The 22,225-nt window shown below is 52.8% G+C and overlaps 1 protein-coding gene across 1 annotated transcript in view; it reads left to right on the forward strand.

The window, feature by feature from the left end:
* Positions 1–21,692, forward strand: part of LOC122388598 (isoleucine--tRNA ligase, mitochondrial-like) — a gene marked incomplete at its 3' end in the record, with an annotated part of 28,269 nt that extends 6,577 nt beyond the window's left edge. The window contains exons 7-16 of the mRNA XM_043379789.1: positions 1,929–2,110; positions 4,261–4,366; positions 4,613–4,743; positions 5,371–5,531; positions 6,767–6,908; positions 9,625–9,800; positions 15,407–15,550; positions 17,954–18,170; positions 21,066–21,172; positions 21,550–21,692. Of these exons, the coding sequence (XP_043235724.1) occupies positions 1,929–2,110; positions 4,261–4,366; positions 4,613–4,743; positions 5,371–5,531; positions 6,767–6,908; positions 9,625–9,800; positions 15,407–15,550; positions 17,954–18,170; positions 21,066–21,172; positions 21,550–21,692 (1,509 nt within the window). The remainder of the gene's footprint in view (positions 1–1,928; positions 2,111–4,260; positions 4,367–4,612; positions 4,744–5,370; positions 5,532–6,766; positions 6,909–9,624; positions 9,801–15,406; positions 15,551–17,953; positions 18,171–21,065; positions 21,173–21,549) is intronic.
* Positions 21,693–22,225: the final 533 nt, after the last annotated feature.

Raw genomic sequence — 22,225 nt, forward strand, 5'->3', positions numbered from 1 at the left:
CCCAGAGTATCGACGCCGGGGCTTTCCCGGGTGAATGCTAATTGTTCGCCGAGGAACGGCTGGCCCGCGCCGGCACCGGAAGGCTTCTGATGAAAGCTTTGACGCGGATTATGGGCTAATGTCATTGCCCGACGTTAAAGTATTCTAAGGCTGCAACTGGTCGTGCTTGGACATCGGCAGTAAATACAAAAAAGGCACAGAATCAGCCACTCGCACTTGTTTCGCTTCAAATAGTTAAAAGCTGCTTACTTCGTGGCATCTCCCCGTTTTGTTACCTTTCAGGTAAAATCCGTTTTCATCGGTTCGTTCACTTGGCGCACTTCCCGTGTAACCTGCCTTCGCACCTAGCTCTGCACCGATTGCATGTTTTATTCTCCGCTGGCACTCTGTTCCCGTCTCTCGGACCATATTGGTCCAGCCATCAATTTGCCATGTGATTGTGCGCCTTGGACGGTAGGCGGCGGTATTGGCAATTCACTACCCTGACAGCTAGTGAGGTCAGCGACTTTGCCCCGGCCGTCCCTCCCCCCCCCCGTCCCCGCCCCCCCTACCGTCGCCGCCGTGGCTGTCTGCTGTAATTCACTCACGGTGCAGTCAGTGTCGAGGGCTGTGACCGTCTGCATGAGCTGCAGCGGCGCTGAGATTAGGCATGTGGCCCTTTGTGGAATCCTGCAGTTCGCGGGCCGATTCGAAGGCTCACAGTACGGCATCGTGATATTTGCACTGGTGGTACAGCAAATTTATATGTTACATGGAATTGTTGGGTTTGTGGACAGACACAACTGGAGCATAGTTTTATTTTACGGGATAGGCTGTTAACCACGACCTTTTAGACTTTAGCGAAAAGTTGTGAAAGGGAGCGAAAAACGTCGCTGCTGCCGCACCTCCCCTTCGATAGACATCGGTTATGCTCTCAGGTCCTGTTTAATTTAAAGTTTCTATCATGTTTTTCCAGCGTGTAAAATCTTTCGATTTTCACCGCTGCAGCGGTGAAAATCGAAATCTTTGCAAAAATGAAATATTTGAAAAATCTATGCATCTTTTCGGCCCAGCGCGCTGGGCCGAAAAGATGCAAAGATGTGTCGGCGTCAGCGTGGGTTGAATTTTATCTGGTAATTCAATACGAATTGGGACTTGGCTTCCGATGGGTACCACCGATATGGCTATTTCAGAACCACGTGCTTTTTCGGGATGTGTCAGGCACATGTAAGTCAGACCCACTGACTTTCTCTGGTGCATTTTGATGATGCTCTTATGATGTCCCGCGTACTGTACGGCCGTACGGGAAATGTCCCCATTGTCCCTTTGATGCACCATCTGTGCTGACCTTTTCTGGACGGTGAGCGGAAATCGGTACGTGCTGTGGGTCATAACCGTTACCCTCCTCATCAAAGTGTACGTCTTGATGCGACACTAGAATTTGAACATCGTGTGGACATCAGCTGGTATAGACTGGATATAGAACAAACGGGTCGCTTCAATAATTCAGACTTGACGCGTCTCTTGTATAGCCGCAACGGAAAGGCGGTGGCGCTTGTATGAAGCAATGATTCTTGAAACGACGGACGTTGTGCTGAATGTAGCCTTTAATTCTATTAAGTCTTGGTCTTGACTTCATATAAACGCTGGAAAGTGGAAAGTTTTGCACCCATGGTACACACTAGAACAATGTACTCGGTGCGCTGATATTTATTTCAATCAAGTTTTGTCTTGCTGCCATTAAATTCTAGCAAACCTTTGCCCAATAGGAACATGAGTACGTTGGGTCATGGTAATAGAGGTATGTACATACATGAGAACATAGGGAGCATGGTAAAAGAGGGTTGGCGACGCCACTAGCACAGTGAATTACTCACGTCGTGGATGGTGGCGTTTTCAGCCTGTAACTAGTAGCTAGCTGTTGACACCTGGTTACCGTCTTTCGACAGGTGATGAGCTGCGCCAGTGGCAGTACCGTCGGCCGGCCGTGGGACGAGATGGAGAGGACCAGGTCCTGCCACTGCTACCGGCTGATCACGTCACCGTTACCAAGGGGACCGGTCTGGTGCACACGGCACCCGCCCACGGTCCGGAGGACTTCCAGGTGGCGCTCAAACATAAACTGTCTCTGGTGAGTCATGGCGATCAAACATAAACTGTCACTGGTGAGTGGGGCTCAAATACAGACAGTGGTGACTGGTGAGTCATGGGCATGACGCTCAAACATAAACTGTCAGTTGTCACTAGTGAGTGGGACTTTAACAAAATCTGGCGGTGGTGAGTGGCGCTCAAACACAAACTCTCATTGGTGAGCGGGGTTCAAACTTCAAACACAGATTCAATGGTGAGTTACGCTCAAACACAAACTGTCACTAGTGAGTGGGGCTTGAAGAGAGACTCTCAATGATGCGGTGTACGTAAATACAAACTGGCTGTGCTCAGGCATGACGCCCAAACGCAAACAGTCAGTGACACTTATACAAGAATGAAGAAAGACCGTTTCAATTTTGCAACCACTACCCCCGAACCCCATTTACGATACGATTACGTTTACTTTTATGGCGGCGATGTGATGAAATAAGATAAATTGGTAATAATTTTCACGTAATTGCGAAATAAACCCCGAAATATTTTTGGAGTAAAATGTTCAATATTCAATCCGTGATGAGATGGGCCTCAGAGTCTTTCCCGAAACTATGATATGCTTACCGGCACGCAAGATTTGTCATTCACGAGTAACTGCTTCCTGTTATCCTTCTATTGTCAATGCCGGCATCTCGCCTTCGTACCGCCGCCGCACGGTCGCTGCCGTTCTCTGAATAATTACGCAGATTGGGTGGTCGCGCTCTTGTTCGGGAGCAGGCTTACGTGTCGCCTGATAAAGCGGCTGAAAATAGCGCATCATTATCATCGTTCGAGATCCTTCGGCCGGTGAGCACCGGCCCATGGGGATTGGGTCTTGGAAGGGAGGGAAGAACGCACTGTGTCCACTGGGACCGCGAGGGAGGGTGACTATCAGAGATTGCGTGTGTGAGAGAAAAGCGTGGGTGTGCGCGGGGAAGAACTGGGGAGAGTGGGTGTGGTGAGAGCTTCCGTGTACAGAGGAAAGAATGTTGGTGCGTGGCGCGTGCAGAGCACTGCGTGGGTGCCTATGAGAATATTGTGTGTGGGCGTCGGGATCCGCACCCGTCGACTCGGGTGGCTCCTGGCCAGTGACGTGGGCGGTGACCCGAACTCGCCGCCCCCGCCCCCGCCCCCGCCCCCGCCCACACCGGACTTCCGGTCGGTTCGGCAGCTCTGACCCCCCACCCCCCACCCCGGCCTGCGGGGCGACATTTGGCACCCGCCCAGGTCGGTCCACAATATGTCGCCTCCGCTCTGCTGAGACGTGACGCATGCTGAAAGGAGTGAACCACCGGCTGCCGCCCACTGAGAGCGCTCCTCAATTTTCCCCTTGGATGTAAGTCTGCGGATGTCGAGCGATGGACGCAGCAGTGGCACGAGACGCTGGCTCTCACCGCTCCGTTTTCATCGTGCGTGGGAATTCTTACTTTGTGCGGGAGATAAAACACGATGCTTGAGAGATGGATAGAATGGATGAATGGTGGATCTTCCGTACGTTTTGACTCAGTTACTCATTCTGGTTGAGTAGTCAAGTTCACATATATTCGAAACATGTAAACTCGTGACCTATGGGTAGATCAAATGGCCGGTGCAAATCGTCTCAACTGACGTTTTGTGCGTGGTCATTGACGTCACAACACGATTATGGTAAAACTATACCATCCTGCCACATCGATTGAATATGATTGTATGATCGCAGTATGCTGGAAACGACGTAGCTCGTTTCTGGTTGTAAAAATGCCCATTATGTCTAACCAACCTTTGTGAGTCAAATAAGTGAGCTGACAAGCCTATCGCGAATGGTTGAGGTTCTTGTTATACCTGCCATCTTCGAAGTCGTAATGATGCTCATATTATGCTACACAGAACGATCATTAAATGTTACCTGCATTGCGAAATCATTAACATTGTGCGTCGTGGTAACATTCAAGGATGGCTTCATAGGCGCGACCTAGTCTGACGAGATGGTTTTCGTGCTAAGTGGTTAGACATTGAATACATTTCGTAAAGTTTTGAGTTGAATGATCTTTCGTTTTAACCGTTATTCCGTGTGCGCAGTTTCACACGTTGACCCCGTAGGCCCGTACGTGCTCTTGTGCACTCTGCCGCTGCGCCGCTTAGTGACGCTCACTGACGACGTTCCCTGTCCTCCCTCAGGAGGTACTGGTGGATGAGGACGGGTGTTATACTCAGGAGGCAGGACCAGAGCTCCACCGGCGGCCCGTGCTAACAGAGGGTGACCAGAGAGTACTGGGGTTGCTAGGTAGGTGAGACGATGTCGGGCAGAGCAGAGAAATCTGGTGCTGCGAAGTTGATATGGAGATCCTGTTTGGGACAACCAGCGTGGATAGAACTAAATCGCGAGACAGAAACTTAGCGTGAAATTAATCGATATGATTGAGTGGCAAATCAATATGAACATCAGTTGTTTACTACCTAGTATATTTCAGAATTCGTTGCTAGTCTAGCACCGACTTTCTCATCTCGATGTGTGTCTATCTGTTTTCAGGTGACGATGTGGTGCACGTGGAGGACCTGGTACACAGTTACCCGTACGACTGGCGAACCAAACAGCCTGTACTACTTCTGGCCAGTCGACAGTGGTTTATCGATACGGAGAGGATCAAACAACGAGCGTTGGTGAGTGTCCTTGTCTAGAGCCGGTGAGAACGCTGTGTTAGTGTGTCTGTGTGTTGTATAGGGCGTTTGTGTGTAGTCACGTGTAAGGGTAACTTCAGGGAGATGTATGGCCGGGGGGAGAGGGTTCGTATCAGAATCGCCGAGCCGGTATTGAAATTTGTCGAGACGGCTTATCCAGGATAATTTCGCGATCACAAACAGATGCTGTGTTTATAAAAAGTTTGTTAGGATTGCGACCTTTACTTCTGCTATTTTTATCGTTTTTTGTCTACTTAAGACTTAGATTGGTTGTAAACGTTTTGCACAGCATCTCATGCTGAAAACTTTTAAGTGTTGCAATTACTGTGAATACTCGAGACTTGAGAGCTGCAGGTGCGTTTCTTACTGCAATCTGCTGTTGTACGACTTGAGCTTCAATCCATACCTCCAGGATCGTGTATCCCGAGTGGTGACAAAGCCAGACTTGCAGAGTTAAATGGACTTGACTAACTGCCTCTGGCGATCCCTTTATTCCACAATTGCTTTTCGCTGAACGATACCCATCCTCCCGTTTTGCGTCGTCGTGTCGGCCGTGCTCGAATAACACTCATTCCCAGTCGCTGATATGTCGGTATCTATCCTCCCCAGGAATGTCTTTCCGAGGTGACTATTCTCCCGGAGTCAATCCAGTCCAATATGGCTGACCAGCTGCGTCGCCGACCCTACTGGTGTATCTCCCGTCAGCGCGTCTGGGGCGTACCGGTCCCGGCCTTCTACGATAGGGACACCGACGAGCCCATTGTCAATGAGTAAGTGACGCAGAGTGGACGTTAGAGCGGTGTGTGTCGCTGCATTTCCGTTGGAAATGGGCTGAATGGGTGTGGCGCTAGACATACTGCGTATGGCATGTGCTTTTGTAACGTGGACAGCCTCGGAAAGACGCATTTTAAAGTCGGTAGTGTTGTGCGTGCCTGTGCTGCATGATTGGTTGTGCGTTTAGCGTGATAAGAGTGCAATGTGGCGTCTTATGGTGTTGTGAAACAGGAGATGCGGGGCAATGTATTCAGTCTGTCACCGCTCCCTGAGAGCCAAATCATCATGGTGGTGACGTGTCTAGCATATTCTCAGCGGAGACGCTTCGTGGATCACTGAACGCAGCCGTTGGAAGGGATTTTACGGTAAATTTGTGGATCTTCGGTAAATTTGTAGTGGACTGCAGGACTCGTGCGTGACTGCGAACGTCCAAACACAGTACATATAAGTGCTTCAGAAACATAATTATCTGGCTTTCAACTTCCGTGGAACCAGCCCGTAAACTGCTTTCTAGCCCATTTCGACCTAAGAGTTAACCTCTGGTTCATTCCAACCACTCAGTAAAACTATGTTCCAGCTTCCACCTTCAGGTCCATCCTAGCCTAGTAACCCTGCGGCTCTTCTCGCCCTCCGAGCTTCTCTGTAGCCCTTTTGAGCCTGTCTGAGCTACCGTCTTTCCTCTACCCAGCGTGAACCCTTCCCTGTTGAGTCTGGCTCCCCTGATTTCCGGGTCGCCAGGGTACGATTGAACTGACCCCGGTCAACTCGGCGCCTTACCTCCCGACCTCAGTCCCATCGAATCGGTTCCGAGTGTGGTGCGTCTGGACGGTGACGGAAGTTCGTGTTTGGTGGGGTGTTTGCCGGGTGAAGAAGATGATTTAACACTTTGTGGGCTGATGCTGCTGGGTTTGTGCCCTTGTTTTGTCTCAGTTTTACAATGGCTAGTAATAGATGTGAAACATTCAGATTGGATAGGCCGGCATGGGTGTGTGCTGGGAGGATTCATATCAGCTATGCAATGCATGGTGGCCACACTTGCCGATACCCCGAGTCGCTCAGTACATGGGTAAAATTCGTATGACACAGGTGTAAGTTTCAACACTTCGGGAATCTGGCAGTCTGTCCACCTTACTCCTTCATATCATCTCACGTTAGTTAACACTCGCCGTCTCTTTCCTGCTAAGTCCTCACCTTACCCATTCTAAGTATGTAACCGATGTCTTTCCCACAGTGCGATCATCACCCATCTGAGTGATCTGGTGTCCGCTCACGGAGCTGACGTCTGGTGGGAACGACCCGAGGAGGAGCTGCTGCCACCGGAGATGGTCCGCCAGTACCGCGACGCGGGCCGGCAGCTGCCCCGGAAAGGAACGGTCAGTGGACGGGGACGGTGGGCTATAGACGTAGAGGACGTAGACATAGACAGGGGCAGTGGAAGTGGAGGGTTCGGAACGGGGCTGAGGCGAGTGTCATGTCCTGGGAAGACACGATCGCCATGAATGCACGATATGAATGGAGATGCGACTTGTTGGTTTATGTCAATGAGTTTAGTCGTGACAGAAATAAACGTAGTTGGCCTTTTCTTAGGATTGGCGCTAAGAGGCTGGTTGGTTTTCTATTCGAGAGCCTGTATTTTCCCATTCCAGACGAAATTGTGCTCAGAAAAGTTACGTGGCTACGGGGCCCGGTCAATGGTTGAATTCCGTTCTAGAAAAAGGCGGGTTTCTCAGGGCTATTGCTTTGAACTTCTGTCGGCCAATCGTGAGAAGCGGCTGTGAGGTAGGGTGGATACAAGAGTGAATGCAGGAAAAGTACTTGCGCGCAACACTAAAATGATTTATTTTTACCCTGGCATACTCACATTGTAGGCAAGGGGCTGGCTGGTCTCTTCGGACGTGGAAACTTTAATATCGGTTCTAACTCCTATCGAAAGTTCTAAATATATCAAACGATGAACGTTCTATCCCAGAAACGTAGCGGGATAATTTCTGTCTTGTGAGTAGGGACATGCTATTTCAGTGCACCAATCATCAAGATTGAGTTGTGTAAAAAAAAAAAAACATGTAAGCACACCCGTTTGTTGCGTGCCTACGTCAAGAAGCACTTTTGCAGTTGGTGGGCTACCGATCCATTACGACGGCCATATTTATTTATTTAGTTATTTGTTATGTGGTATTTATTATTGTTGTTATTTCATTTTATTAATTTGTTAGATGGATCGCTTCCCCTCGTGCTGCTGCGCTATGATTCCCGTTGACTGGTAGTCGACTTTTGTAGCACTTACAAGTTGCGTTCATTTGTGCAAATGGATCCGTTGGACAATTTTTGGAACATCGCCACCGAACCTATGCGGTCACGTTGGCTAAGATCAACCAGTCATTACAATAAATCTAGGATCGAGTTGATCTGGGATCCCAAACAGCTCAGCGAAGCGTGTAGAGGTATGTACCCTCGAATATATATCTACCCGAACCCTCGAACCCTCGAACATATATCTAACGCAAAGGTAATGGTTTACTCGAAAGCCGAACGGTGATGGGTTGTTGTGTCAGTTAGCAGAAATCGCGGGCGGGAATCATCAAAGCCTGATGGGATCTGTCGATGTGAATCATCACCTGGGCCCAATCTCCTGGGAGAAATCAGCCTCAAAGTGCTAGTGACGAGGTCAGACAGCGTCAAGGGTGATAAATAGCGCTATTTTAGTGCAATGTACGATGACGCAAAGCCACCGAACCGCGACATTACTGCAAACAATAGTCATTTGTGGTGATAGCTCATTGGACTTTACAGCATCAGCGTCCATTGTCATATTAGAGCCTACTGAATGTCAAAAGGTACGCACTATTTACCCACCGACGGTAGTGTGGTAAACACTGGTGTATCGAGAGGCGCCGTCGAATGGCATCTGTGTCAGCGCAACTTTCGATTATCGCCGTTATTTACAGCGGGTACATGGAAAAGTAAAGTATATACGCATTGCGAACGGGCTTTGTCTTGAACATCTTTTGTAAACCCGGGTGTAATGTGCATTTACTGTGTACAGTTTACTGATGTGTCGGGTAATGGACACAGGCAGACATCGCTATGCTCAGAGACAGACAATAACTAGTTTCGCATCACACGAGCCCTGCGTCCTCGTCTTTTCGGCCACACCAGTCTCATTATTCTGCTCCTGAAAAGCGAGGGAGAACAGTGTGAAACCGGCGACGGCTGGTAGCCATGGGATATAAAGTACACCGTCGACCCACCTTGCACCATCAACGGACATGGCTTCGCTCTCAGCACGCCGAGTGTGGCCGTGACCTCAGTGGGTTTTGAGGCCAGACGGATGTGACGGCTGCGATAATAAAGGGCCGTTTTTAGTGGTGTCTTGGGAGGGGGTTTGGGGCGGCTGGGACTGGCTGTGGTGATATGGCCTGGGCCGTGGCAGGAGGTGTGTGAGCCGTGATAAGAAATCGGCTGTGAGCTTTCCTTCCTCGGTACTGTTAGGGGTCAATACTGTAGCTGATAGGTACTCGGATGAACACAATTTGACAGCCGCTGGTGGATCCGTGCTGGCGGGAAAGAGAATGTGAATGGTTGAGCCGCATCCGTGATGTTGACATCCAGAACTCTAAGCACCTTCTCATTAATTTCCTATCACCAAAACACCGTGAACCTTTGTTTGGTCGCTGAAGCCAGACTATGCGTTCAGCATTTGCACTTATTGCACGTATTCTGTTTTCTGTATTCTGTATTTGCATTAACCGACTACAGGCCTTGCAGCCCGTTTACAGTGGCAGTCAATTTAAACTAGATAACACAACACAACACATGCACACTACGATGACAACACATTACATGTACGTTCCCTGAGAACGAGCAAACTCACGGATGTCCGATAAAACGGAGCACGATGATGCCAAAGCCAAAATGTCAGCGGTGTGTGTATGTTGTAAGAAGCGGAAAGTGACGTAGGATAGAGAGTTTGTGCAGGTGATAAGTGTCGCACAGGACTATGTTAGCTCTCGAACCGCCCTGAACACTACATACTGCGTCTTTTGTATCAGGACATCCTTTAAATCACGTTTTGTATCGATGTGTCCTCAGGACATTCTGGACATCTGGTTCGACTCGGGTGCGGCCTGGTGGTCCTCCGACCCGGACTGTGAGCCCGAGCGGGCGCCGCGGGCCGACCTGTACCTGGAGGGAGTGGATCAGTTCACCGGCTGGTTTCAGAGCTCGCTGCTCACCTCGGTGGCCGTGGCCGACCGGGCGCCGTACAGGTGAGAAGGGTTAGACCGGGTGAGAAAGGTCATGAGGGCAGGAGGGGTGGTATGGGGTGAGAGGCGTCGGACGAGTGAGATGGGGTTGAATAGGTAAGAGGGATCGGATAGGCGAGGTGGGTGTTGTTGTTGTTGTTGTTTTTTCCCCACGCAGCGGTCGCTACGTAGCCTCTCGGCTCTGGAGGTACCTGGCGGCGGCCCCCAGGGCCGCCACCACGCCGCTGCCTCGGACCTCCTCTTCGCTCGGGTGTATGTTGCCTAGATGTCGTAGGCGTAGTCGCATCAGTGCCGGGCAGCGTAGCAGGATGTGTGCCGGCGTGTCTGCCTCCTCTTCGCCACAGCAGCGGCAGCCGGCCGCCCGGCACGTCAGCGAGTTGCACTGCGCGCAGTCCCGGCCGGGGTTCCTGCCGATCCGATGCAGGTACTGCGCAGATCCTGACCAGTGACTAGCGCGCAGTTGGTGCACATCAACCGCCACCTCTCGTGGAGTAGTGCTGGGCAGCGGTGCGGGTAGGTGGCCGTCCATCAGCCGCCTATACCAGCCGTCCGGCCAGTTGCTGATCGCCTCCTTTCTGGCCATCCGGGACGCCGCACGGTACACCGTGCGGACGTCAACCGGGACTCCCTGCTGTGGGAGGGCGGCGGCTTCCTTGGCGATAGCGTCCACCCGCTCATTTCCCTCCAGCTCACAGTGGGACGGCACCCATTGGAGGTGGACCCTACGGTCCCCGCCAGCCACCAGTGCCGCCATGTGCTCCCAGATGGCGGCACCTAGAGGGGACGTCTGGGCCGCTGGTCCTCCTCTCAGCGTCGCAAGTGACGCCTGTGAGTCGGAGCATATGATGATATCCTGTTCGAGGGGTGGGTGCTCCAGGAGATGTCGCACTGCCGTCTTCAGAGCCACCATCTCAGCCCGGTAGCTAGAGCATATTTTTCCCGCCGCCTCTCGCAGAGCTTCCGTCGTTCCGTCTGGGTGTTCGATTAGGACCCCGGCACCGCCATTCGTCACTCCGCCGGTCGCCGACCCGTCGGTCCAGGCCCACGTCGCACACTGGGGGAGCGCTCCCAGGCACGTCTCCGCAGCGCTTCGCCTCATCGACGCGGTCGCTCCGATCGGGAGCGGGCCGATGTCCAGGCGGATCGTCACGTTTTCCGTCGCTGTCCACGGGGGCGGCCTCGTGGCTAGGCGAGCCTCGACGGGTAGCTCCACGCCGGCGCGGTCCCACACCGCTCTCCCTCGGTCTCTCCATCCGGTCACGGACTTGAGGCGCGGCACGGGGGCGGCCTCCGCCACGGCGTGCAGTGGGTCCTCCGGCGGGAGAGAGTGCGCTTTCGCCAGCAGGCGTGCTGCCAGCGCATCCCTCCTCGCCGCCATCGGCACAACGCCCGCCTCTGCTCTCACGGCGTGCCTCGGGGTGGAGATCGGACAGCCAGTGATGGTGCGTGCCGCCGCCAACATCTCCACTTCCAAGACGCCGAGATGTGTTGTCGCAGCCGCAGGCAGCCACGCCGCCGCCGCGTGTTCTATGGCGCCGCGGATGTATCCGTTTGCCACCGTCCGGAGGAGTCTCTCGCCGAGCCCCCACGACCTTCCGGTGAGCTGTCTGAGTTGGTTGATTCTTGGTCTTGTTTTTCTTCGTAGACGACGGCAGTGCGGCCCGAAGTGTAGGAGTCTGTCCAGTGTGACGCCCAGGAGGTGGAGGGTCTCCTGCGCCTCTACTGTGTTTCCAGCTACCGTGATGCGGCAGTCCTTGGCGTCCTTGGCTTGCTGCGAGAGAACCAGGAGTTGGGTCTTCTCGCCGGAGACCTTCATCTTGGTTTCGCGCGCCCACCTTGTCAGCGCGTCGGCTGCCTTCTGGAATCTGGGCCCTCTCCCTCGCCACTTCAATAGTGTTGCCCGCGCAGAGCACCGCCGTGTCATCCGCGTACATGTAGGGTGTGCATCCGGGGATCTTCTTGATGACCTGGACCAGCGGCGCCGCCCACAACACAAACAAACTGGGCGACAGCACGCTGCCCTGGGGTAATCCGGCGCGAAAGACCCGCTCACCGGACAGAGCCCCGCGAACTTCCACTCTCGTCCTTCGGTCTCTCAGCCACTGCCACACCCAGCGGACGAGGCACAGCGGCAGTCCCTGCTCGGTCAGGTTGAGCCGGAGGAGGCGGTGGTCCACTACATCATACGCTCGGGCAAAATCAAAAGCCACGAGGACGTATTTCTGTGCCACGCTTCCATCAGGCCTCCTCGCCGCCGTTCTTCGATCGACCGCCGGTCTCTGCCATCCGTCCTGCACCTCTTGGACGAGGCGGCCGATGTTGTCCTCCACCGACCGCCCCGCTCGGAAACCCGTCTGTTCTGGAGGGAGCAACCCTCGGCTCTCCGCGAAGTAGGTAAGTCGGGCCAGGATCATGCGCTCCAACAGCTTGCTCAGGTTGCTGGTGAGTGCTATCGGCCTGTAGCTGCCCAAGAGCCTCTTGTCTTTGCCGGCTTTCGGAATCGGTATCACCGTCGCGACGCGCCACTCTTTCGGGACCTCTCCGGAGCTCCACGAACTGTTAAATGTCCTGAGGAGTTCTTTCTTGGCAATCGGGCCGAGGTGGCGGAGCATCTCGTTGGTGATACCGTCGGGGCCCGGCGATTTCTTCAGCTTCGTTTCCACGATCTGGGCGTTGAGCTCGGCCAGGGAGAAGGGCGCGCACATCTCTGTTCTCCGGTCTCGGCACTCACATGTCCGTGCCGCCGGTTGAGACAACTTGCGCTTTGCGGTGAGGTCGACCTTCTTGTTTCTGACATGACGCGATACTTGTGCGTATGTCTTTACGAAGGCGTTAGCTTTCTGCTTGTCCGTAACCAGAAGCTTATTGTCGTCGTCCATCATCGCCTGGCCGTCTCGGTGCTCATCGTCGGTCGCTCCTTCCCACTTTTTCAGTATCTTGGAAACTCTTCCGAGGCTTGCTGGGCGGTTCAGTGTTGTTCCCACAAACTCGCGGAACTGCTCTCTGGAGACCCGTCCCTCAACCTCGGCGGCGCGCTGCTTTGCTTCAATCCAGCGCGCTCGGCTGTCCGGGTCGTCGGGTCGGATCTCCCGTCTGGCAGCTTGGCGGTCACGGATGGCTTCCTGCAGATCAGGATGGAGGGCCCACGGTCGGGGGTCCGCTCGCGCCCCTCTCGGAATGTGTCGCTTGGCCGCGTTCTGGATGGTTTCCGTCAGGCGTGTGGCGGCCTCCTGAGCCGTCCGCGTCGGCACCGCCCCGGTCAGGGCAGCCTCGCAGTCGTCCTGGAAGGCTCGCCAGTCCGCCTTGTGGTGAGCCCATCTGGCCTTCCTCTTCCTCTGAGGACGCGCGTCGGAGGCGAGGTGGGTCGTACGTATTGTACGGGTGAGAAGGCTTTGTGCGGGTTAGAAAGTCACACGGGTAAGAGGGGTCGTATGCGTGAGAATTTAAAAGGTCGCACGGGTGAGAAGGGTTGTAAAGTGAGAGGGATTGGACGGGTAAGAGAGGTTGCACGGGTAAGAGAGCCCATACAGGTGAGATGAGCCGTATGGTTTAAAATAAATGTAGGGAAAGTTTAACTTATTCATGCTTTTACATAATAAATTGCATTCTGTCTTACATCGTCTAAAGCATCTCCCTTCCGTTCTACCTAGTCTTCAGGTGTAAGTGCTCACTGCTCAGCTGTATGAATGCTACCCGGTAGCGGCCATTCATTGAAGATACGCCAGTAGCGACACACCAGCTATTGTCAGCCGTGTCGCGTATCTTGATTGGCGCTTATATGTGTGCGAGATGTCTGGCGTCGTCTGCTCATACGGCCCTCGACTTAAAACTTGCTCAGCGGGTCCCCAGCAGTAGAATCCGCGCCTTCCTGAAATGTCCGGCTGGCAACTGCTTCCGGACAAAAACCAGACTGGGTGGAACTTGGTTTGGCTCAGATTTTATTTCATTACATGGTGCAAGAGGGACAACACGGAACGTGCAGAGTCTAGTTTATTGCTTAGATATGTCTGGCGCATTCAATAAGAAAATTCCCGACAGTCTGAAGAATATCGATTCTTTTGTTCACCTTGTCACGTTGAAGTTCGCACACACTCCGCTGGTCAGCGAGTACGAACTGCGACCTGCGTTTACTGACACGGTTTTACCCGGTGTGACCGTCAAACAGCGCCGGTGGTCCGTAAAGTTTCGCGAACCGGACCGTGTTCCACTTTAAGACGGCCGACCTCGCGGATCCGAAGACGGATACGGCGCCACGCGTCGGCTATGGTTCACGGAAAAGTTCCGGCATACGTTAGCATGTGTTGCGCCAGTCATGGGGTACGGTCTCGCGGAATATCACCTGGTTTTGAACCGAGTTCCTGTTCCAACTCTGCCCCGTGACGCAGCCGCCCACGGAGCTCCTTCTCGCAGCTTCCATCGTCGCCAAGTTTCCGCTCGTTTGAGCGCGTGGGTCGCCGCTCCGTCCACTGCAGTCAGTGTTTTTGTACGCTCCGAGCGGCCGCCGGACGCCTACCGACCGTGCCCCGGCCGGGCCGCGCTGCAGTCCCTGAGGAGTCATCACAGCCTGTTGCTTGCAGCGGTGGTGGCGGCCGAGCACTATAGGTGGGCGGGCGGGCGGGCGTTTTCCACAGCAGCAGCCCACAGGCGGCGGCGGTGGAGGCGGCGGGTGGCGGCGACAGTCGTATTGACGCCGGCCAGCGCTGGCCGCCGGGCTCCATTGACGGCGGGCGCACCGCTAGTCAGCGGGGGGCCGCGTGCGATGGACCCCCCGCAGAGAGTGGGCTGACCAATACACACCGCGTACGATGAATCCGCCGCAGAGAGTGGGCTGACCAATACACACCGATCGGAGCTGCCGAGCGGGGAAGAGGTGGGTGGGAGGGTGGCTGACGGCGGCCGTCACAGCCCGAGTATGAGGAAGTCGAGTTGTCGGATGGTGGCGAAGTAAGATAAAGCATAACAGGGCGCCTTTGATCCTTGCTTTATGATGATGATGCTGAGAGCTTAGACTGTATTTAAACTGAACCATCGCGTTTTCTGGACTGATATTTGGTTGTGTTGCTTCCCAATGATCATTTTCGGTGCCAGAGGGACATTGCTTCAGTGAACTACAACCAGAAAGGATTAGCTAAGGGCAACCTTATTTTTAGGCTGGTGTCTTCGAAAAATAAGATATTTTGGCTCTGCATTCCAGCGATGGGCCCGACACTTTAGCTTTGACAAGGTTAGAAAATTAAATTCGTTGAATAATGGTGTTCATTTGGCATTTCTCCGAACTGGTGGTCTGAACGCCTTCATCCCTTAGATGGAATAGCATTGCTGGACATTGGGCATTGGGTGTTGGCAGAACCCTGCTGGCTTCTGAGCCGTGTCTACCTTAGGTTCTAGACTCGGAGAGGAGCTTATTGTTTTTTTTTTCATATTTCACAAACGTCATAAGCGTTGGACTCGATGCACGTAAATTATCGCAGACAAAACCACTTGCGTCACATTTTGTCGCACGGAATATAATCTGATAAAATAGTAACCCTTACATCGTAGGTTATAAAATGAATGCTGTGAATTACACTTTGATGTGGAATATTACGTTTTTATTCTTTGCATTTTAGGAGTATCTTCGTGCACGGCTTTGTGATGGATGAGCACGGCCGAAAGATGTCCAAGTCCCTGGGTAACGTGGTGGACCCGACGGACGTCATTTTAGGCAGCCAGAGCGAACCCAAGAGGACCGCTTACGGCGCAGACTGCCTCAGGTGAGCCGGGTCGGCGGTCAGAGGGCGAGGTCGTGAGGTCACTGGGCGGGATTAAGGGTCACGGGTGAGGTCAATGGGTCACGTAGAGGTCAATGGGTCACGTAGAGGTCAAGGGTCCTGGGTCGGTCATCGTAGAGTGAGGTTGTAGACCTGAGAGTTAGGGACCACTTTCCAATTGAAGGTAGGTAAGGGTTACCGGCCAGTCTGCAGTCACACAGTTGGGTCACGAATTAGTGTCACGGATTAATATCACCGGTTAAAGTGAGGGACTACGGGACGGTATAACAGGACAGGACTAATCACGGGCCCGGGTCATGGGTCAGCCATAGGACGACGTTTAGGGGTCATTGCTCGGCGCGGCCGGCCGGCTCCAGATATTGCCAGCTCCGTATCAAAGGTCAGACGTCCAAGGAGACGGCGGTGGTGTGATGTGTGCCACTGGGAGCAGCAGTTCTACACAGATATGGCCAGTTGCTAGCTCATTTTTGCCAGCTCGGGTGCCTGGGCACATATTGCTGGCGTTGGTCATGTGTGGGAAATGGAAATGACTCTTTCTGGTACCTATTACATGCTGTGCCATTTTAAAAGGCAACCTTGAAGCGGGCCCGTAATCAGTGTAGCTACTCACTACTCATAAGTCACATCCATCGTTCGCTGCCGGAGAGTACTGTCCGAGAAGCACCGCTTTCTCGAGCGCCGGCCGACCTCAACCGAACCACCGCTTGTCACTTGGGGGCGCTTCATTCCGAGATATTGGTATCGCTCCAGCGAGCCACACACCCTGCTTCCAAAGCACGAGAACGCTGGTGATTGTTCGATCACGGTGTCTCCGCCTGCCTGCGTGTACTCCGCTGGAGCCGGATTACAGCTGTAACCAGTGTTCACCATCCCGGTCCGTCTGTCCCGGAGACAAGCGCGACTGATTGAGGTCTGTACAGTGTCTCGGTCCTGTCCGCGAGACACGGCCGGTAGAGGTGCGTGCATCGTCGTAGCCTGTTTGTCAAGGACGGGACCGACACAGCTTGTACAGTTGTCCTGTCTTAAAGACGGAATCTACAGCGTACCAGTTCAGTGTCCTGAAGACGCAGCCGCCCAGGCCCACCCATCCTGGAGACACTTCGAGCAGAGGTGTGCCCGCATCCCAGCCGTGGCACGGTGGCCGCTCAGGCGGTCCGACGCCGGGTATTGATCGGTTATTTACCTCCGCGCACTGGCCGGGTGATCAGAGAGGAACGGCTAACAGACTCTGACCGGGTGCGGGATGGTGACACAGGGGCTGGTCGTACCATGGAGTCGGTCCCCAGGGGTGTGAATTGAGCATTCGTGTTTATGGACTGAATCGAGGTGGTATAAACCGTCTGGATGCTCGACAGTCGACATTATCATCTCCCAGAGCATATTGAATTATGGCATTTTATTAGCCAAGTATGTGGAGTTTCAAATCCGCAATCATATTAAACTCAAAGCCTGCATTCACGGTCATTTCACCTGCGCAGACAATGTAATTGCCTGTCGCTCATTCATCATGCTGCGCTCATTTATCTCTCGCTCCTTCCGCATACCTAATCGTATTTGCTGCTCTGGCTGAATTGCGTCGGCTCTGAGGCGCTGTTCTCCCTGGCAACCTATAATGAAGACGTGGGCCGTAAACTGGCTATTCCACCTACGAGGCGATGGATAGATGAGAGAGACGGACAGGGTTCTACGAAGTTTCCAGCCCAGCCATCTGATCCTTACGGGTCTTGCGAGGATTTGAACACCGTTTCTTTCATCTCCCTGCCGCGAGCGTATTTTACTCGACATTGTTTACCTACTTCAGAGGCGGAAAACCTTTGTCAGGTCTGGTTGGATGAAACCTGCTGAAAGTGGTTCTTAAGCTGGACGAACCAATGTTTTAAGTGGTTACATTTCACACACGACAATCTTTCTCAGTACTGGAGGAATGAGACAGCGTAATGCACGCATTGCAAAGTGTTGAGACGGCGGAACGATGTTGCTCAGTGTCATAGGATAGGGTCAAATATATGATCCTGGACAGACCTGTCAGCAGGCTAAAGCTGATTTCAAGTTGTTTTCGATGATGAGAATGCCGAGGACAGTACCTCAGACGGTCGTGATTCAGATTTCTGACCCTGGCATGCTCGGCAAGTTTTTTTTTTTAAACTACCACACTTAAACTGAAACTAGTTACTGTATTTCAGTGTTCTTTCCCATCATTCATATCTCAGTTCGCTTTTTTCCCCATTGCTACTCGTAGGTACCACTATAGGCCTATCATGGATGTGGAATAGTGGAATGGAATAGTGCTATCTCTACATGCGTCTATCTTCTGGCTGGTCATCTCCCAGCTTCTTCTTGGTTATCTATATATCGTCCTTTTACTGTGTGTACTGACCCCGACAGGCTGTGGGTGGCCGGACATGCCACCAACAACACACATATCACCGTGGGCGAGTCGGTGCTAACCAGCACGGCCGAGCGGCTGCACAAGATTCGCAACACGTGCCGCTTTCTACTGGGGGTGCTGAGCCGACACGACGCCGCGCGACCCGTGCCGCCCGAACAGATGGAGTGGGTGGATAGGAACATGCTGCATCGACTGGCGGAGTACACGGACCAGGTGGGTATGGTGGGAGAGACGGAGGGAATGGGGGAGGAAGAGAGAGAAGGGATGGGCGTCACCTCCATATTTCCTCATACCCCATGCCTTGCTTATGCACCTCGTTTTCAATAACCAGGACGGGTCGGTCTTGTTTTATTGAGTCTCACACTCTCCTTTCCCCTCGCGTCCCTCTCCCTCTCCTTCCCCGCCTTCTTCTGTCTCTTTTTCTCTCATCCTCTATCCCTTTCTCTTCCCCTCTTCTTCTCTCTCCTTTCCCTCCCTCCCTCCCCCTCCCGCGTCCCCCGGTCTCTGGGGACCCGTCCGTTGCGGGCCGCTCAGAGTGTATTGGCGGCCCGTCGGGCGGCGACTGTCAGAAGTTGGCCGCGCCCAATCCGTCCCGCCACCAAGTTCGCCGTACCGCTAGCCGCGCCCCGAAACTCTCGCCCGTTATGAATCGACGCAGCGGCGGCGGGCTGCGGCGCCGAGATTGGATACACGCCGCCAACTTCCGCACTCTGGCTATGTACTGAAATTAACATCCGATCCGGCGTGATTTCATGTGGAATTGCTAAAGAGGCGCGCGTTTCATTTCTTGATTGGAGTGCCTGGTCATTCAAGTTTTCGAAAGTTATTGAGTCCGATTGGAGGTTTTACGTTGCCTAGCAGCGATGGAAAGATGTTTGAGTTGGCGACAAACCCGCATTGATAGACTTCACTGAGGAGTGAGGTGTCCATTCAACTTCAAATATTACCAGTGTTTTTATAGTTCCCTCTTGCAGTTGGTGCCGATCATATCTCAAAACGACGAAGTTTTGAACCTTTTCAATACCGAATTTCAATTCATAATATGATAGTGGCTGTAGGTACAGCCCTCTGCAAACTGCGTGGTAGGTATTCTTTTTTGGATAAAACGGAGACTTACGCGAATACTATGCTATCGGTCAGTCAGAAATCGTAACAGCAAGACGCGCGAGACTCCGCACCCTAGATTGGCATCATCATCGTATTCATTTTCCATCCAGTTTGGCAACAAAACCGAAAAGTGTATATTTGCCCCCAAAACAAACTTTTGCATTTTGCTGCCACACAAGGCGTATACTTTGTTTAGTGATAGACCCAATCGAAGGAGTGGAGCATAGCGCATCTATTTGTAGTGAGTTCCGACCGACTGATAACATAGCTTTTGAGTTATTACCAGTTTTGTCGAAAAAAGAATGCCTACCACGCAGTCTGCTGAGGGCTGTACCTACTGAAAATTAAGTTGCTGTATTTCGCTTCTTTCCAGACGGTTACTAAAAATAATAATACAAAACTTTACAAGATCTATATTCTTGTCTATATTACTTCTCAAACAAATGAATGAAACGTAACATTATTGTTATGGAAAGAAAATTTCGTGAACTCGGACTCAAGGCATATAAAGATATTTTCCAACTAGCACAGATCGTTCACATAGCCTCTTCCATGTCAGGTTTGAATCTCATGACCAAATATAACCTGAGACCTGGCTGTATCATGACGGCTCTCCAGTCCTCTATCGATCCATAGCGCCGCGCGGCCATTCACTTTTGTCCCCGCCAGTATCTGGGAGTCAGTTCTTTGACCGCAGCTCTGTTTCCGAGCGGCGAGCAGTGCCAATATTGAGAGCGGCGCTAATGTACCATAGCCTCCCGCAGGGGGAGGGGGAGGGGACGCTTCCTGCCCACCATCGTCGGTGCCTTTCAATCTGCTAAGAGTTTTGCGCTGAGCTGGCTCTATAGAGCGTATTGCTGCCGGCCGGCCGGCCGACAACGCTCGGCGTCCGTCGTGTTACGATCAGAGACTGGTGGGGGCCGTTTGACCCAGGTCGGGACGGTAGAGGACAGGAGTGGTCTGTGGTACGTTTGAAGGGACGGGGAGTTTAAACAGAGAACGTGTGCTGGTAGGAAGCAGATCGACCAGTCTGTCCACGGCTGTCGCTACGCTGTACATAAAGCTGTCCAGCTGGCGCTGGGTCAATGTACGCTCACTGGGAGAGTTGCTAGCTGCTAGAGATGTTCCCTGTGGACTTTTATCACTGTGAGGATTACTGACTGTGAGAGCTGCGTACTTTGAAAGATGTTTCTGAAAAGATGTGTGTTAGTCGTTGTGAGAGAGCGCCCGACTGCTCTGAAGGCACACCAACTGGCGAGGCCATTCCTTTTCTTGGAGAGTGACAGCGCTTTTAGGACAGTCTTTGAGGATTCCTGCGTAGCGGCTCTGTGAAGTGTCCGTGGTGCTGTAATGCAGCGAGGCACCGCGTCAGGACCGGTGCGTTTCCGTTGGAGGGCCTGATGGTCTCTGGAGGGACTGCGAGGACCGTCACATTGCTGACTGACTGACGACTTGATGACCATGAATGTTTGCTGAGTGCTGGAACCGAGGAGTTATAGGAGGGGGAATCCGGAGAATTAATTCCATTGGCGTCCACTCATGATAGCTCGAGGTGTTTACGCTGGATGCCTTCATTAAAATGATTCAATTAATTCTCAATCAGGAACCGGTTCGGCCACCGGAGCACGTAATTTGACTCGTGTCGCGCTCAACCAATCCGTTCAATATCCCTGCGCAAGGCCGCAGGCCCGGCAGCCCGCAGTCTCAGCACAAATATGATCTATTCGCCGCCAAAACCCGGCGAGTACGATGTCCGCACGGCGTGTTGCTGGCATGGCGTAAAGCTACCGCTGCGTTGGCGTGAATAGCGGACTTGCAGCAATGGATGGGCGTCATATACCATACCTCTGTCAGGCATTCGTCACATAAGAATGGCATCCACTTCCAGGACTGTGTGCGCAGTTTCCTGATATTGACACCTCATAAATCCATTCACTTTCGTGTATGTGTGTGCTCTCGATGCCGCTCTGTCTCCCTGTTGACGACTTCTTTTGTCCCCAGTGTGCTGAGGCGTATGACAAGTATCAGTTCAACCGTGTGTTGGCACTGCTTACGGCGCTAGTTACCAACGAGATCTCCGGCTTGTATATCCACATGACTCGACACAGGTAATGGGAAGTCTGCTGTTCTACCTTTGACAAGTGTGCCACGCTGCAGGATGCATGTACGTCGTGTCCGTCTTTGACGAATAACCAGTGATGTGATATGAATGAGCAGCACTACAATTCAATCATGCGCCGCTTTTGTACAAGAATCAATTAACGTCAGTGGATCTGATCCTCCAGCTTCTGTGGCGTAGCTATGTATTTTTTTTTTTTATTGATTTATGTGTGCAATTATTCCATTGTATACCATTACCGTATAGGACACCTCATCTCATGTCTGGTCATGGTGACCTCTCCTGACCTGCAACCCCAGATCGTACAGTTGTGGCAACCCTAAACTGTACGCACTGAAGTGACCGCTTCCAATCTGTGCCTCCCAGGCTATACTGCGGTGACCTGAGCAGCGTGGCCGGCCGGTCGGTGCTGACCACCATGCACCACGTGCTATCAGTGGTGCGACAGACGATGGCACCCATCCTGCCGCATCTGGCAGAGGAGCTGGTCCTACATGGGCACGACGGAGGTGAGAGAGGGAGCGGGGGGAGAGAGAGAGAGAGAGAGAGAGAGAGAGAGAGAGAGAGAGAGAGAGAGAGAGAGAGAGAGAGAGAGAGAGAGAGAGAGAGAGAGACAGAGACAGAGACAGAGACAGAGACAGAGACAGAGACAGAGACAGAGAGAGACAGAGACAGAGACAGAGACAGAGACAGAGACAGAGACAGAGACAGAGACAGAGACAGAGACAGAGACAGAGACAGAGACAGAGACAGAGACAGAGACAGAGACAGAGACAGAGACAGAGACAGAGACAGAGACAGAGACAGAGACAGAGAAGACCGAGACAGACAGAGAGGGAGGGGAGAGGTGAGAGAGGAGGGGAGATAAGAGAGGCAGGATACTGGCAGAGTGAGCGACTGGTTGGAGAAGTGATTCCTCTTGCATTCCATTCTTATTTTCGGCGTATTTTTGCTCCTTTGTCGGCGTATTTTTTGTCTCATTATTTTTTTTTCTCAGTGCGGCAGCCTGCAGTTTGCGCTGCTGCAGTGGAAATGTGTTCGC

The sequence above is a fragment of the Amphibalanus amphitrite genome, unplaced genomic scaffold, assembly GCF_019059575.1.
Source record: "Amphibalanus amphitrite isolate SeventyFive unplaced genomic scaffold, NRLGWU_Aamphi_draft 000328F_arrow, whole genome shotgun sequence".
NCBI classification, from domain to species: domain Eukaryota; kingdom Metazoa; phylum Arthropoda; class Thecostraca; order Balanomorpha; family Balanidae; genus Amphibalanus; species Amphibalanus amphitrite.